Below are 13,947 nucleotides of genomic sequence, written 5' to 3'. Positions count from 1 at the left end.
TGACATGCCTACCACCCACACACTTTCCTGCTAATTAGTATGCCCCTCCCGAGCTAGCTAGCTAGCTCCACACACAACCTCTCCTATCACGTACATGTGTATCATACAGTTACAGTTTACAGAGCCTAGCCTAGCCAGAGATGGAGTCTGCAGATAGAGCAACTGTGGAGAGAATATTGGAGTCTACTTTAGAGAAAATCGGTGAGTTCAGCATTTATCTATTATGAGGCTATGTGTACGTGTAATACCATAACAATAAAAGGCGTCCCATGTTAATGTTAATACAAAATAATTACGTTACTATATAAATTATTGGCAAAATTTCCAAGTGGCGCATATTTAGAATGGCATAACGTTTTGTTTCGAAGACGTACGTTAAGAAGCTAGCGAGTGTGCTGGTTTAGGATTACTTCATCTTCCTCTCGATCTCGTTCACAGATGCTGAGAGTCTTGACGATGATGAGGCCACTCTGTGCAGGTCGCTACTCTCAGCGCTGGACAAACACGTCGAACTGGCCGCCAAGATATGTGAAGTGTTTGCAACACTAGGAAGAAAAGGTAATTATTATTTGACTGCATATAATTATACATGTTAATTTGTTTTTACACTGAGCGTTTTGTATTAAAGTGGTAACATTTTTACTTTTTGCTTTGTACTCGGTTCAAGAAAACTTCTTGTAGGATAGGTCGTGTAACTTAAGTATAATCATAGTTTTAACAATCTGTTGTACTGTACATGTGAATGGTTCAGACTCCATTTGACTTATTATTTCCATGAAAGTGTGGGAAACTCAAACCCTGCACATTTAATGCTGGCTATAACTACTTAATTTTCGAAATGTAATAGCACGAAATGAATAGTGTCTTCTTTTCCTTAGCTGAGTTTCGAAGTGTTGCTGAGACGTGCACAGTGTTCCCATCGATCGTCCCTCTACTATCTTCCGATCAATCAGATGTGAGACTGCAGGCCATGAGAGCCGTGGGCAACCTTTGCATTGACCATGGTGAGTTGACGGTAGTAATAATAATAATTATACTTGTGTAATATACATGTAATTATTATTATTGGGCACCATTATGCATGTACATTGTCAAAGGTCGGTCAATACTCGGTGGCACTAGAAAGTGAGTAGCATAGTCATACTCGAAGCAATGAGCCAGAAACTAAGATTTATAGTCACAAACTTCCAGTTGTTGCTGCACTTTCCTTGTTTCTTTTACTCCTGTCTTAATACAGCAGGTACAGCAATGAAGTTTTTAAACTACTACGATTCATAATACTAAAAGGAAATGTAGTACAAACGCTCAAGAATGCAAGAGTGATATAAAAGTGCTTACTCAGCAGGTTGAAGGCAAATTCGAGGCCAACACTATCTGCAAAGCACGTTTCGCTGCGCTGTGTAAATCGTGATCAAACTCCTTTGATGCATTTAAAGTAACTGCATGAAATCTGTGCCTTTATTTTAGACTCCAACCGAGAGGCGGTTCTGGTCACTGGGGGATGCCCCTTCCTGATTGCTCAGCTGACAAGGTGTGCGGATACCACTACAGCTGACAGTCAGTCCGTCAAAGTCAAGTGTGTGACATGTGGATGCATCTTGAACCTCGCCAATGACAATGGTTAGTATGAGTTGAGCCTCTACCGTATATAGCAGGTTATTTTCGAGGCACTAAATGTTCGCAGATTGCAAACTAAACACTCTGCGCATTTAATTTCGAGGATAGAGGTTGAAATGACCACACGCCTATTATAGTAGAGAGGTCTTTCAATACAGAAGTAATAATGTGTCCTGAAAGCACGGAATGGGCCTGCTCATGAATATAACTTTGTAAAATTTGTAAACAATGATTCCCAAATGTTCGATATCTGGTCAATCTGCGAAAACCGCTAAAATTTGGAGCCTCGAAAATAATCTGCTATACGGTATTCTGTATTATAAGGGCAGCTTAATTTATAACTAGCATTATAGCTTTGTATCACACATCAGCAAAAATTTCTAGCACTAAAAAAGTCTATGTTATATGCTCTAATCTTAACCTCACTGAATTATTGTGAGGCCGTCTTTTCAAAAATCTTTCTGGCAACCCTTTAAAAGATTCTTGACAGTCTATTCAATTGAGAGCGTCCTTTCATAGTCACCTGTCTCCAGGAAGATATTGCTTATCCCCTCCTCCCCCCCGCCCCTAGAGAAGCTGCAGAATGAGTTAAACTCCCTGGATGCTCTGGCCGGTCTCTCCTCTGTGCTGTCCGTACCCGACCAGGAGGAGAGTGTACTGGACATGGCACTACAGGCTGTCTCCGTGCTACTCGAACAAGGTGAGCCTGCCTTGGTGCAGGTATTACAGTGTACACATTTGTAAAGGTTCAGCCATAATTATATTTGGGCAAACAACACTTTGGTTGACCATTAGCTAAAATTGATAGGACACACTATTAATTTTTTCAATCACCAAAGAACAACAAATCATTTGATCGTAAAAGTTAGTTAATAATAGTACACGTAGGCACAAAAAAACTGTCCCAGTTAGCAATTAAGTCATTTTCACCATGAGTTTTAATAGGCTCATCACTAGTACTAACCGTATCTGATGAACGTCACACACTTCAGTGCTCTAGTTTGTTTGTCTGTTTGTAATTTCTGAGTCTGCTTAGTCCCTGGATGCCATAGCACTGCGTTTACAGCTTTCACACAACACGTTATTGTTTTAATAGTTGTGTAGTTTTAATAGTGACAGAGTTAATTTGTTGTCGAATAAGCTTGAACTTGCATGTTGGCTGCATGGGATATTGCTAGTTGCTACACACGGCCTTTATTTACAGCTAAAGTGAACCCATACCAGGAACAATGGAAAAGGGTCACTAAAGTAGAAAGCTAGAATTATGATTGTGAAGTTGTTGCTTCTTTGCCCCTAGTCCCAGAACATACCAGGAGCCAAGTTTCTAGTGGTCCTATAGTCTACAGTGCATCTCAGAAGTTCAGCATGCCTCTTGTCTACTTTAATTGTATTTGCTACTGTTGCTTGCTGCTTGGCCAGCTTCCATGCGCTCATAATAGTTTAAGTTAGCTTACATACACTGTATCTCTATTATTATATATGGAGTAATATTTGTGATGGATGGTTCATGTACTTCCTCACGCAATGCAGCTGAACCGAGTGCTCCCTCCCATTGTTTGTTTGTCATAGATGTGACTATACGTACATAGTTGACAAAATTATAGTATACGCAGGGACTCACCCTATCCTGTAGCTATAATATATCCCACGCGGGGTCTGTATAATTATCATAGCAACTGGGTGAGGTTTAACTACCATAAACTCCGCATTCCTTATAAACTCCCTTGCCTTGAGGGCACACTATTTTATACTAGATCTATACACAGCCGAAAAGAAGCTACAGACACTAGTTGACAAAGGCAAGACATGCAGATGGGTGGGGCTCACTAAACACCAAGAAGGCTGGAAAAAGGGTGGGGCTCACTGCTTGGACAAGGACACAGTTTTAGTATGTACAGCAAGAAGTCTAGCACACTGGCTATACAAGGTATACCGACAAGCTTGCTGTTCGTTTCCAATAGTTGTTGAGATTGTTAGCTAGTTGTATCCAAGGTGAGGTAGCTTAGGTAACAAGCCGTTTTCATTCCAGTGGATACTGTATATGTGAAAATTTTTCTACAAACGACCCATTTGAATATAGTGGAGCCTCCGAATAAAGGACAGTTTGGGAGCAGAGCTTTGTCCTCCGGTGGGAGGTTCATTCAAACTACTATTTAGAGCCATAAAAATTATCTAGATATAGTATGTTCATAAAATTATGGTCTGTATTTCTAGTTCAAGAAGCTAAGGAACTGGCTTTCATTTTTTGCAGTATGCTAGTATAGCAGTATGATTAGCAATAACATTACAAACGACCTCTATACCATATTGGACATAAAATGTGGGTGTGATTTCCTGTTTGTCCGTTAAAATAGGCAGTTTTGCACAGAATTGGTCAATTGAGCACGAAGTCTGTCCTCTGTCCAGAATCAAGAAGGTCCGCTTGTGATAGTTTGCTTTTGTGTACTTACATGTAGATAGTGATTTCAATCCGTACCACAGCTAGGTTGTACTCTAGTAGGAGGGTTCGTTATGGGAGGTTCTACTGTATTTCGTATTTTTAATTTTCGTACAGCTCAGGATAGTGACGTCGAATCCACTGCGGTAGAAGGTAGAATAACCCTGTTTCCGTACGATGCTCTTTGATACAAATTATACGAAAATTTCCATCATACGAAAATAACCCGCTATAGGGTATAAATCACACCACTTACCGTTCCACTACATTGTACACCCGAATTTATGGTAACGTAAACCATTCTTGGCCTATAGATCTCAGAAAAAGCTTACACGTACATGTACTCAAATTGCCCAACCAGTAACAATTCCGGTGTGAGACTGAAGGTCGTTAACAAGGATACACCCCAGGAATGCCTAAATATGCACTCTGTATCTTATAAGCTCTGTATAGCTCTAAGAGAGACCAGTCTGTAGTTTTCATAACAAACTGTGTGTGCCACTTTTAGCTTCGTGCAGAGTCGATTGATATATTGATTGCTAGCATAATAATCAGTTAAAAAAGTCCTCATGCATGCATAAACTCATAATCGTCTACTATAGCTATAAAATAATGTCAATAAAATGTACATTAGTGTCAGTGCCAAGTGCGTATTACGGCCCAAAGTGCGTCACAGCAAGCCTTGGTACCGTCCTCACAGCAACGAACTGTTTCCATGTCTAACTCCTTAGCGATGTCTGCTGTATCTGTAAATTAGAACAAAGTCAGTTTCACTCTCTGCTTTAGAACGTCTTATGTATATGTATGTATGAGACATTTTGCAGTCAAACGTACTCCGTGTGTATAGTACTTGCAACTGCGTGAGTGGGGTTTAATACCCTACACTCACAGCAAAAACACTTATGCATGTTGTATGAGATGCATCATCGTATTTTAGTGTTAAAAATGGTAGAAATGTATGTTCAAAAGATGCGTTTTATTGAACATGTTTTATGGTACTGTAATGAATATGTTTTTACTGTGTTCCCTTGCCTTGAGGGTGAACTGTTTTTGTACTAGATCTACACTAGATCTACACAGCCAAAAAGAAGCTAGACACTTGTTAACAAGCTAGGGCACGACAGATGGATGGGGCTCACTGCTTTGACAAGTTTTAGTACGTACATGCAGCAAGAAGCTTATATAGCACTGGATACAATTAGCTATACCGACAAGTTTGCCGTTCGTTTTCAATAGTTTTGAGACTGTTAGCTATAGTTGTACCTAAAGTGAGGTAGCTTAGGTAACAAGCCATTTTCATTCCAGTGGATATATAACACGTATTGTCCCACACATTTTAATTTATGGCAACGTAAACCATCCTATTGGCCTATTTTAGCTACATCTCAGAAGAAGTCCATTAACCCTACATGTACATGTACTCAAATTTCCCAACCAGTAACAACTCTAGTGTGGGACTAAAGGTCGGTATTTAATAAGGATATATATGCATTGTACCTTAGGAATACCCATAAATACGTATTTTGTATCTTAGGTTCTGTATATAGCTCTAAGAGAGGCCAGTCTATATAGTTATGCCTCGGTGTGCATGCTCAAGCGAGATATACGGTAGTGTGTGTGTGTGTGTGTGTGTGTGTGTGTGTGTGTGTGTGTAGTCAGGCTGCTACAGCTGCTCAAGGATCAATGAAGTGGCAAGTAAGAGTTTCTATAGGCTTCTAGTCATGTTCTTTTGGATTTTTATTCGTGGATTTGCAAAATAAAGCTTCGTTCTCGAGTTATGCCTAGTTTTGCTTACTTGGAATGTCATTGCAGCCTTTTCAGAAGAGCACGTAGCCAAACTTGTTTACCGAATGTTGCTACTCTACTTAGTAGTTAGCTCTGCACTAGAACGCTAGCTATTGGTAGCTGCAAGAGTGAGAAGAGAGCTGCGAAGCTCTGCTGACTTGCAGCCATTAATTTTACACCTGAACTTTTGGCATAGATCGTTTTTAACACCAACCATCGTCGATCGTTACCCACTCTTTGAGTTTCCCTGTCGCAAAGTTCGCATAATTATGTTTGATACTTGCCAAACATTCTAATAATACGGTAGTTACTGTTGTATATCAGTAAGATGCATGTGCACTGTACCTTGACGGAGCAGTGTGTTGTCAGCTTCAACTTCTGCCGTTTCATCGCAACATGCCCAGCCATGACTACAACACTTTTGTTGAATCATGTTCACATACCTCTGTGATAGTGCATTTCCTGCAAATTCACAAATCATAAAAAAACACAAATCATGCTTACATACTAGTTTACGAACGTTATTTACCAGTACTGGTTTAGGTTTTGCGATTTTGTTTTACAAGTTCACAAAGTTCGAATACCGTATTTTATCGGACAGCAAAAAATAATTATTTTGGAAATTGTCCATGTATAATTGGAACAGAGCATGCGAAGTGTCCGGAATAATTAGAACAAACAAGCAGCTGCATGCGAGCTAGCTAAGTTTAATAGAACAGTGTGCGACTGAATAGTTGCACTAGCTATCTAAAACTAGCTACTCAAAGCTGTCTATAACTGCAGCACTCTTAAGTCGTACTTGCCGTCTTTGAATGTACCTCAACTTTTCAAGGTATTGTCCGGATATTTAGAACAAATGAAGCACTGGAGTGTCCGTTGTGTTAGAACAACGAAAATTGCCGAAATGAGTGTCCAGGGTAATTAGAAGTCCGATAAATTAGAAGATATACGGTAATTGTGTTTGATGCTCGCCAAACATTCTAATAATACGGTAGTTACTGTTGTATATCAGTAAGATGCATGTGCACTGTACCTTGGCGGAGCAGTGTGTTGACGGTCAGCTTCAACTTCTGCCGTTTCATCGCAACATGACCAGCCATGACTACAACACTTTTGTTGAATCAGGTTCACATACCTCTGTGATAGTGCCTTTTCTAAAAGTGTTAGTACATGCTACTCAAATCATGCTTACATGTACACTGTACATACTAGTTTACGAACATTATTTACCAATACTAGTTTAGATTTTGCGATTTCGTTTTTACAAAGTAATCAACGGTCGCAAAGTTCGTATAAGTATGTTTGATGCTCGCCAAACATTCTAGTAATACGGTAGTTACTGTTGTATATCAGTAAGATGCATGTGCACTGTACCTTGGCGGAGCAGTGTGTTGTCAGCTTCAACTTCTGCCGTTTCATCGCAACATGCCCAGCCATGACTACAACACTTTTGTTGAATCATGTTCACATACCTCTGTGATAGTGCCTTTCCTGCAAAAGTGTTAGTACATGCTACACAAATCATGCTTACATATATCTAGCTTACGGTCGTGCAGTGCAGCTGACACAAGGGTTGCCGCCACAATGATACCGAAGAGAATGAGAGTTGTCTTCATTTTTTTTTTATTCAAAGTTCAAGTGGATAATTTATACCTCATGTAGCTTGAGATCTTGTGTTTTATAGTTGCAAACTGTTTATCAGATCGTAACCACATACGTAGCCCGACAAACATTAAAATAGTATACTGTGTGGGATTCACCTCATCAAAGCTATAGTGCCATTAACCCATCTACTACAACCACTCAAGTTGAATACACTAGCTACCCAACCCCCCCTACATTACATGTATGTTTCGTGTTGTTGTAGCTAATGGAGTGCATGGATGAGCAGTCGTTTCAAGTTGTGTACTGCCACGGTAACTGATTAATTGCTGATAGTAAGCACAAGAATGTGTGGGACTTAATGTGTAACTTCCCACTTAATTATGCCTCAGTGCGCATGCGCAAGCGAAGTTTGTACAGTGTAGTGTACATGTTTGTGTGTTTGTCTGTGTAGACTGCTACAGCTGCTCAAGAATCAATGAAATGCAAGTAAGAGTTTCTATATAGGCTTCTAGTCATGTTTTCTAGGATTTTAATTTGTGGATTTGCAAAATAATGCTTAGTTCTCGAGTTACGCCTAGTTTTGCTTACTTGGAATGCCATTGCAGCCTTTTCAGAAGAGTGCGTAGCAAAACTTGTCCATGGAGTGTTGCTATACTCTACTTAGTAGTTAGCTCTACACTAAAACACTTGCTATTGTAGCTGCAAGAGTGAGAAAAGAGCTGCAAGGCTCTGCAGCAGCCATTAATTTTTGCATTTTGGCATCGATCCTTTTTAGCAACAATCATGGTCAATTATTTCCCAGTTTACGTGATTCTGCATGCATGCAGCAAGCAAAAATGTTCATCGATCATGATATCATGTGTATCAGTAGCTTTATGTTATATATAGCTTTGACACATCCACCGAGGCATAAGCACCTGTAGTGTTTTTTATTGCTTGAGCTTTAACTGTCAATGTGACATCCCAGAGTTATGCCATCACTGTATAGGTACATGTACATGTATACATGCATGTACGTCACCCACATAGCCGACAAACATTAAAATAGTATGCTATAGCTGTGTGGGATTCACCTCATCAAAGCCATTAACCCATTTACTATAACCACTCAAGTCGAATACCCTGTGTTATTGTAGTTAATGAGTGCATGGTTGAGCAGTCGTTTCAAGTGGTGTGGGACTAATGTTGTACTGCCATGCACAGTTAACTGCATGTTGACTGCTATTTTTCAAAGCATATTATAGTAAGCTGAGTGGGACTTACTGTGCATGCATAAGTGCTTGAGCTTCAGTTGTCAATGTGACATCCCAGCGTTATGGGATTTGCCATCACTGTATAGGTGCATGTACATTTATACGACCCTCGTGTAACAAGTACATGTACATGTACATGTACAGGTATAATGTATTGCCTATGAATATCGACGAATGCTTGTGTTATCCTGAATTGCTTATTAACCCTTATGTACCCCCCCCCAATGCAGCTGAACTGAGTGGCCCCTCTCCTCTCCCCTCGGCCCTAGCGATCCTCCTTCCCCGCTGCTCTCAGGGGGAGGTGGACCTCCTGGAGAATGTGCTAGAAACACTCGAAGTACTCGTCAACAAGAATGGTATGCTACGTTGTGTGTGCTCAGCAATAGTCCTTCAGGGTGTTTGACTTGTTTGTGGTTATCAGAGTTCTATGAATATAATTACAATGCAAAATTCCCATGCATGTTCCATTATTATGCCTCAGTGTGCGCATGTGCAATTAGCGAGGTATACAGTAGTGTATTTGTGTGTCTGTGTGTGTAGACTACTAAATACTGCTCAATGATCAATGAAGTGCAAGTAAGAGCTGTTTTAGGCTTCTACTCACATTTTCAGAAGAGTGCGTAGCAAAACTTGTCCACTGAGTGTTGCTACTCTACTTAGTAGCTCTGCACATAACCCCAGCTATTGATAGCTGCAAGAGTCTGAAAAGCTGCTCTGTTTTATGAGAGCAGCAGCCATTAATAAGATCTACATGTACAGTATAGGAACTTAAACTTTCAACATCCTTTTTAGTAACAGTCATCATATCATTTCCCACTACTCTGTTGCACCATTCCCTGTATGTAAATGTAAAAAAGTATTGAATTGTACATGTGAGCTTAGTATATACATGTAAGTATACATGTAGCTTCTCGAGTGACATGAAGTTTTGGTGCCTCCACCGATTTCTTTTCTCATTCAGAATTGATTGAGCTCAATTTGAAAAGCTTGCGTACTTGCACGACATAGGGAGCTTTTCCAAGATCATAACATAAATAAGTAGGCCCATGCTGCTGATGCATAACTGTGGATATAGTGCTCAGCTTACATGTACATGTACGCTGTTAGAATGCATGAGTATGCCTCTTACAGTGTAATTGGTCGGTCTTTACTTATTTGTTTATTATACATAATTTTAAGTTCTTCACAACTTTGTTAATGTGCTATATACTGCACAGATTCTCTGAAGAGGGGTGTGGTTGCTGCCGAGTGTGTGGACCACCTCCTGGTCCCAATGGACGTAGAGGCAGAACAGAAGGCAAGCAACATCATCGTCACTCTACTAGCCGAAGGTTGGTCGCATGACATCATCTGTACACGTACAATGTACCTTCCATTTGGTCCATTCGGCTACTATATACTATCCCTTTTATATAAGAATTTCATTTCTGAGAGTCAGGTGCGCATTCGTTTATTGTACGCGTAGCTAAATGCAAAGAGCAACTATATTTGTCGGAAGCAAACATACCTGGCCAGTTTGTAATAAGGTTATTAGGAGTATAAGCTAAAACGATATTGGTATACACATTAGTAAATACGTACATGTATAGGCATGTACGCACTCTAATAGTTTATTGTACCATAGACATACAAAACCCAGCGTATTCCCTCCCTCGTTAGACCAGTGCCTGGAGTCTCTATTCAAGGCTGGAAATGTGCTCTCCTCTGCCCTGGCTAGTCTGAAGGGCCACACCTCCACTCAAGAACAGAGGGCCAACGCGGCACTACTACTAGCCAACATGGCACGAAGTGAGAACAACTGTCAGGTACTCGTGGAGAGGGGTGTGGTCCCTCGTCTGGTGGAACTGCTTAAGGAAGAAGAGAGCAAAGAGGTGAAACAAGTTGTCTAATAATATACAATCGAGCTTTACTGAAAATGATACATGTACATGTAAGAAACTAACTAGAATTATTTCGAGCTAATGTATGGTGTACATGCATGTTCTCCCTTTGACTAGATGATGGGGAAGCTGCACCACTCGGCATTGAGTGCTCTCAGAAACCTTTCATTACCAGGTGAGCTGCTACTGTAACAGCTTGTTCATTTCACAGTTTTACAGTGTATTCATAATTCTTCAGCAACAGCGCTTCCGTATACATAAATAATTATTGCTACAAAGAAATGTATGCTGTACAGTGTACCTCCTATATACAGCTACCCACAAGGAATTTTTCTTCTCGTGTGGAGTGGTAGAAGGAGTCCTGTCCTTGCTCACCACCTCCTCTCTGGCCCACGTCTGGTTCAAGGCTCTGGGAGTGCTCAGACTACTCGTAGATGGACAAGGTATTTGCTTTTCTTACATGTATAATTATGTGTCTCAGGACTACTAAACTTAATCTCTGTAGACTTACAGTCATGTGATCATTATCCCGTGTAGCTGCCACCTGCTCGTACATTGTGTCCCAGCCAGAGAGGGTGAAGAGAGTGTGTGAGGTGTGCTCCGCTGTTGGTCCTGCCCACATACAGCTGGAGGGAAGTCGACTATTGGCAGCCATTGTCAAGAACTGTCACAACAGCGGTGAGTTCCCGGGGTGCATGTAATACGGATACGCCTTAAGGTTACGGTATACTGTTCCACCTACGCTCAAATTTGCATCGGTGTTCAATGCAGTTCAGCTAGTAAAAGAAGCTCTCCATGTGTGTGGGTGTGTGTGGGTGTGTGGGTGTGTGGGTGTGGGTGTGATTATCGCAATGGTCACTCTGCGTCAATTCCTAGCACCATTGAACTATTCATGAGCAATTAGTATAATAGTAACCTTAAACTGGCTGTCCCCAATCTGCAGGTACGTACGTAGTACTGAGCAGACACTGAAACGAGCAGGTGTCCTGACTCCAGTATGTACAGTAGCCACATGTGCATGCATGTACATGCCATGCATGCAGTTTGATCTACATGTAAAATTAATGGTATACATGTAGCTACGTAGATGTCACTATAGCTATACCCTAAGCATCTGTGCAGATGTGATGCGTTGTGTGGTGAGTGAAGGTGGTGTGCCGTGGGTGTGTGGACTGCTCGACTCTGAGCACACCGTGATGACCAATGAGGGACTCATAGCTCTCAACCTACTGGCAACCCTCAACAATGGTGAGTATCTAAATTCATTGCACCTCTCGTTTGAGCACTGGGAAAACCTGAGAGAAAGGGTACATGTATAGGTTGTATCCATGGCTGAAAGGGTATAAGACTGATTGATACACCACTATATATGCGCACCAAGGCATAAAAACAACACTGTCTTATGCCCCTTCTTCTTCTAGATGCTCTTCACTCCGCCCTTTGTGTGACTGACGTTAACCTACCACTCCGGCTCAGCAAAGTGCTGATGACATCAGCACCAGAGATTGTCAGCAATGCACTACGTCTGATGGAGATTCTCACGGCATGTGACCACGGTAATATAAGTTGTGTCATATATTATGTCTGTGTATAATTATAATATTATAATTTGATGCGTTTGGTACACTGTCATTATATATACCCTATCATGTGATAACATCAACGACTTAAGGTTAGGCCGCGATATTTTTCGCTATATTTTTAGTGGAGTATCAGACAAGTTTTACTGGAGTTTTCTTGCGTCAATTCTTAGCATGGATAGACCCAGGAATCTTCAACTGAGGGCTCTATTCAATTAAAAAGTTCGTGGTTTTGATGCCCTCTTGTCTCATTCATGCATCTTTATAATCGTGGCGTTCTTACTTTATAAGCATATCAGACTTCTTTGAACCTGCAAAAGAGAAAAAGCTGACAGAATAAAACTCATGAATATTCATGAGTGAACACAATACCCTACCCTGTCTATTACCGTATAGCGGGTAATTTTCGGGGAACAAAATATTCGTGGTTTAGCAATATCGAGACATTTCGTGGGTAATATTTTCGTGGTCAGACCTTCAACCACGAAAACCACGAATATTTAGCCCCACGAAAATTACCCTCTATACCGTATTGTATATTAATCTGTTTGCGTTACTTTGCAGATCAATTGAAGGAGGAGATGAGAGGGAACAAAGAACTGGCATCTTCGCTCAGTGAACTCACAAAACACAGCAATCAGGATATTAGCTCAATAGCTGCAAAATTATTATTATGAACTAGTGTCTAATGTTTCATGTGTTAGACTGAAATTCATTGTTGACTTAGCTGTTCATGTGTGTGATCCCTAGCTGATCTTGTGTCTATTTATATTGAGTAACTTGCTAGACAATGGCTCTGATTAAAATGGCTGACAGCCCAGAGCTCAGTAGCTCGAGCATAGATGATTTTTCTTGGGGGGGAGGAAGCCCCTTCTTAAATAATTATACATGTGAAGGGTTAGAGATATAAAAAATAAAGGAATGAAATTATATGGTGTTAACAGTTCAGTTTGTCCATCTTGGCTGTGACCATGTCAATATTATATAAAGGCGGAGCTTTGGAAGCGTGTCCGATACTTGATCAACGATAGAGTATTACAATTATAGGCTCTTTAGCAACCTGTAATTTCAAGCTAAATATTAATTCAGGAAAGCCATAATAATTATTTGGTCCGGGGGTACCGATCCCCTGCAGGAATTATATACGGGAGTAACCGTGCTCATTAGCAAAAGGTCAACCTATATCGTACCCGGTCTCCTCTGGCTTCATTCGTGGTCACAGGGGCGCGGATCCAGCCAAAAATTTATTATTATTATTATCATTGAACACACCATGCAGGATAGGTGTACATATTATATTACAAGTATAGTGTAAAGATAAATAGTAGTACTATATAGTGCAAGAATAGTTAGTCCAACTTAAAGTCAATCGCAGCAGATAGAGTTAATTATCATTGATGTATCTTCACGTGAGTTAAATGAAATGGGGCCAAGCCTGACATCCCGAACAAAGTCCGCACAAACCATGTCGTCACTAGCTGCTATATACTTTTATACAATTCTGTTTCATCAGGTTAACGTTGTTAGCCCCGACTGCTGTGAATGCATGGCTAGACGCCCACGAGAAAACCGATCTAATGAGGGTGGATTTCGATGCTAAAGCACGTGAAACGAAGTTAGAAAAGAGATCTGGTATTTTATTAAACAAACTCTGAACTCCAGCAACACAGTGGAGAGTTCTTGTGTGACATTGACGAGGCAATCTCCAAATTTTCCTCAAAATAATTATTGTTAATTAAAAGCGGTTTCAAGAGCACGAATTTTCTTACTGTCAACAAAACACAACCATA

General features: G+C 40.6%; 2 protein-coding genes across 3 annotated transcripts; one reads left to right on the top strand and one right to left on the bottom strand.

Annotated features, from left to right (window-relative positions):
* Positions 1-15: 15 nt before the first annotated feature.
* Positions 16-12,940, top strand: LOC135340315 (rap1 GTPase-GDP dissociation stimulator 1-like). The gene is made up of 14 exons (XM_064536633.1): positions 16-201; positions 439-558; positions 879-1,004; positions 1,468-1,620; positions 2,189-2,317; positions 8,928-9,053; positions 9,915-10,028; positions 10,357-10,568; positions 10,695-10,752; positions 10,892-11,020; positions 11,115-11,255; positions 11,700-11,825; positions 11,999-12,133; positions 12,722-12,940. The coding sequence occupies exons 1-14, from the start codon at positions 141-143 to the stop codon at positions 12,832-12,834; spliced, it is 1,743 nt and encodes a 580-aa protein (XP_064392703.1). The 5' UTR covers positions 16-140; the 3' UTR covers positions 12,835-12,940.
* On the bottom strand, positions 4,591-7,546 carry LOC135340319 (uncharacterized). 2 transcript variants are annotated; one of them, XR_010396305.1, is made up of 5 exons: positions 7,386-7,546; positions 7,214-7,330; positions 6,873-6,993; positions 6,185-6,301; positions 4,591-4,800 (listed from the first exon to the last, which is right to left on the bottom strand). XR_010396305.1 is itself a non-coding variant. In XM_064536636.1 (4 exons), exons 1-4 carry the CDS (start codon positions 7,453-7,455, stop codon positions 4,691-4,693), a joined length of 414 nt encoding a protein of 137 aa, XP_064392706.1. In that variant the 5' UTR covers positions 7,456-7,546; the 3' UTR covers positions 4,591-4,690. The 2 variants fall into 2 exon arrangements, 1 of the variants encoding a protein (XP_064392706.1); XM_064536636.1 differs by lacking the exon at positions 6,873-6,993.
* Positions 12,941-13,947: the final 1,007 nt, after the last annotated feature.

Source organism: Halichondria panicea, chromosome 8 (genome assembly GCF_963675165.1).
Source record: "Halichondria panicea chromosome 8, odHalPani1.1, whole genome shotgun sequence".
Lineage (NCBI taxonomy): Eukaryota > Metazoa > Porifera > Demospongiae > Suberitida > Halichondriidae > Halichondria > Halichondria panicea.
This window is presented reverse-complemented; position numbering and strand designations above follow the sequence as displayed.

Excerpts from the sequence above, each read along its gene's own strand:
- LOC135340315 (XM_064536633.1), top strand. The coding sequence starts at position 141 with ATGGAGTCTGCAGATAGAGCAACTGTGGAGAGAATATTGGAGTCTACT. Across the intron at positions 202-438 it reads GTCTACTTTAGAGAAAATCG|ATGCTGAGAGTCTTGACGAT; the intron begins GTGAGTTCAGCA and ends TCTCGTTCACAG. Across the intron at positions 12,134-12,721 it reads TCTCACGGCATGTGACCACG|ATCAATTGAAGGAGGAGATG; the intron begins GTAATATAAGTT and ends GTTACTTTGCAG.
- LOC135340319 (XM_064536636.1), bottom strand. The coding sequence starts at position 7,455 with ATGAAGACAACTCTCATTCTCTTCGGTATCATTGTGGCGGCAACCCTT. Across the intron at positions 6,302-7,213 it reads CAACACACTGCTCCGCCAAG|GAAATGCACTATCACAGAGG; the intron begins GTACAGTGCACA and ends GTGAATTTGCAG. Across the intron at positions 4,801-6,184 it reads CAACACACTGCTCCGTCAAG|ATACAGCAGACATCGCTAAG; the intron begins GTACAGTGCACA and ends TCTAATTTACAG.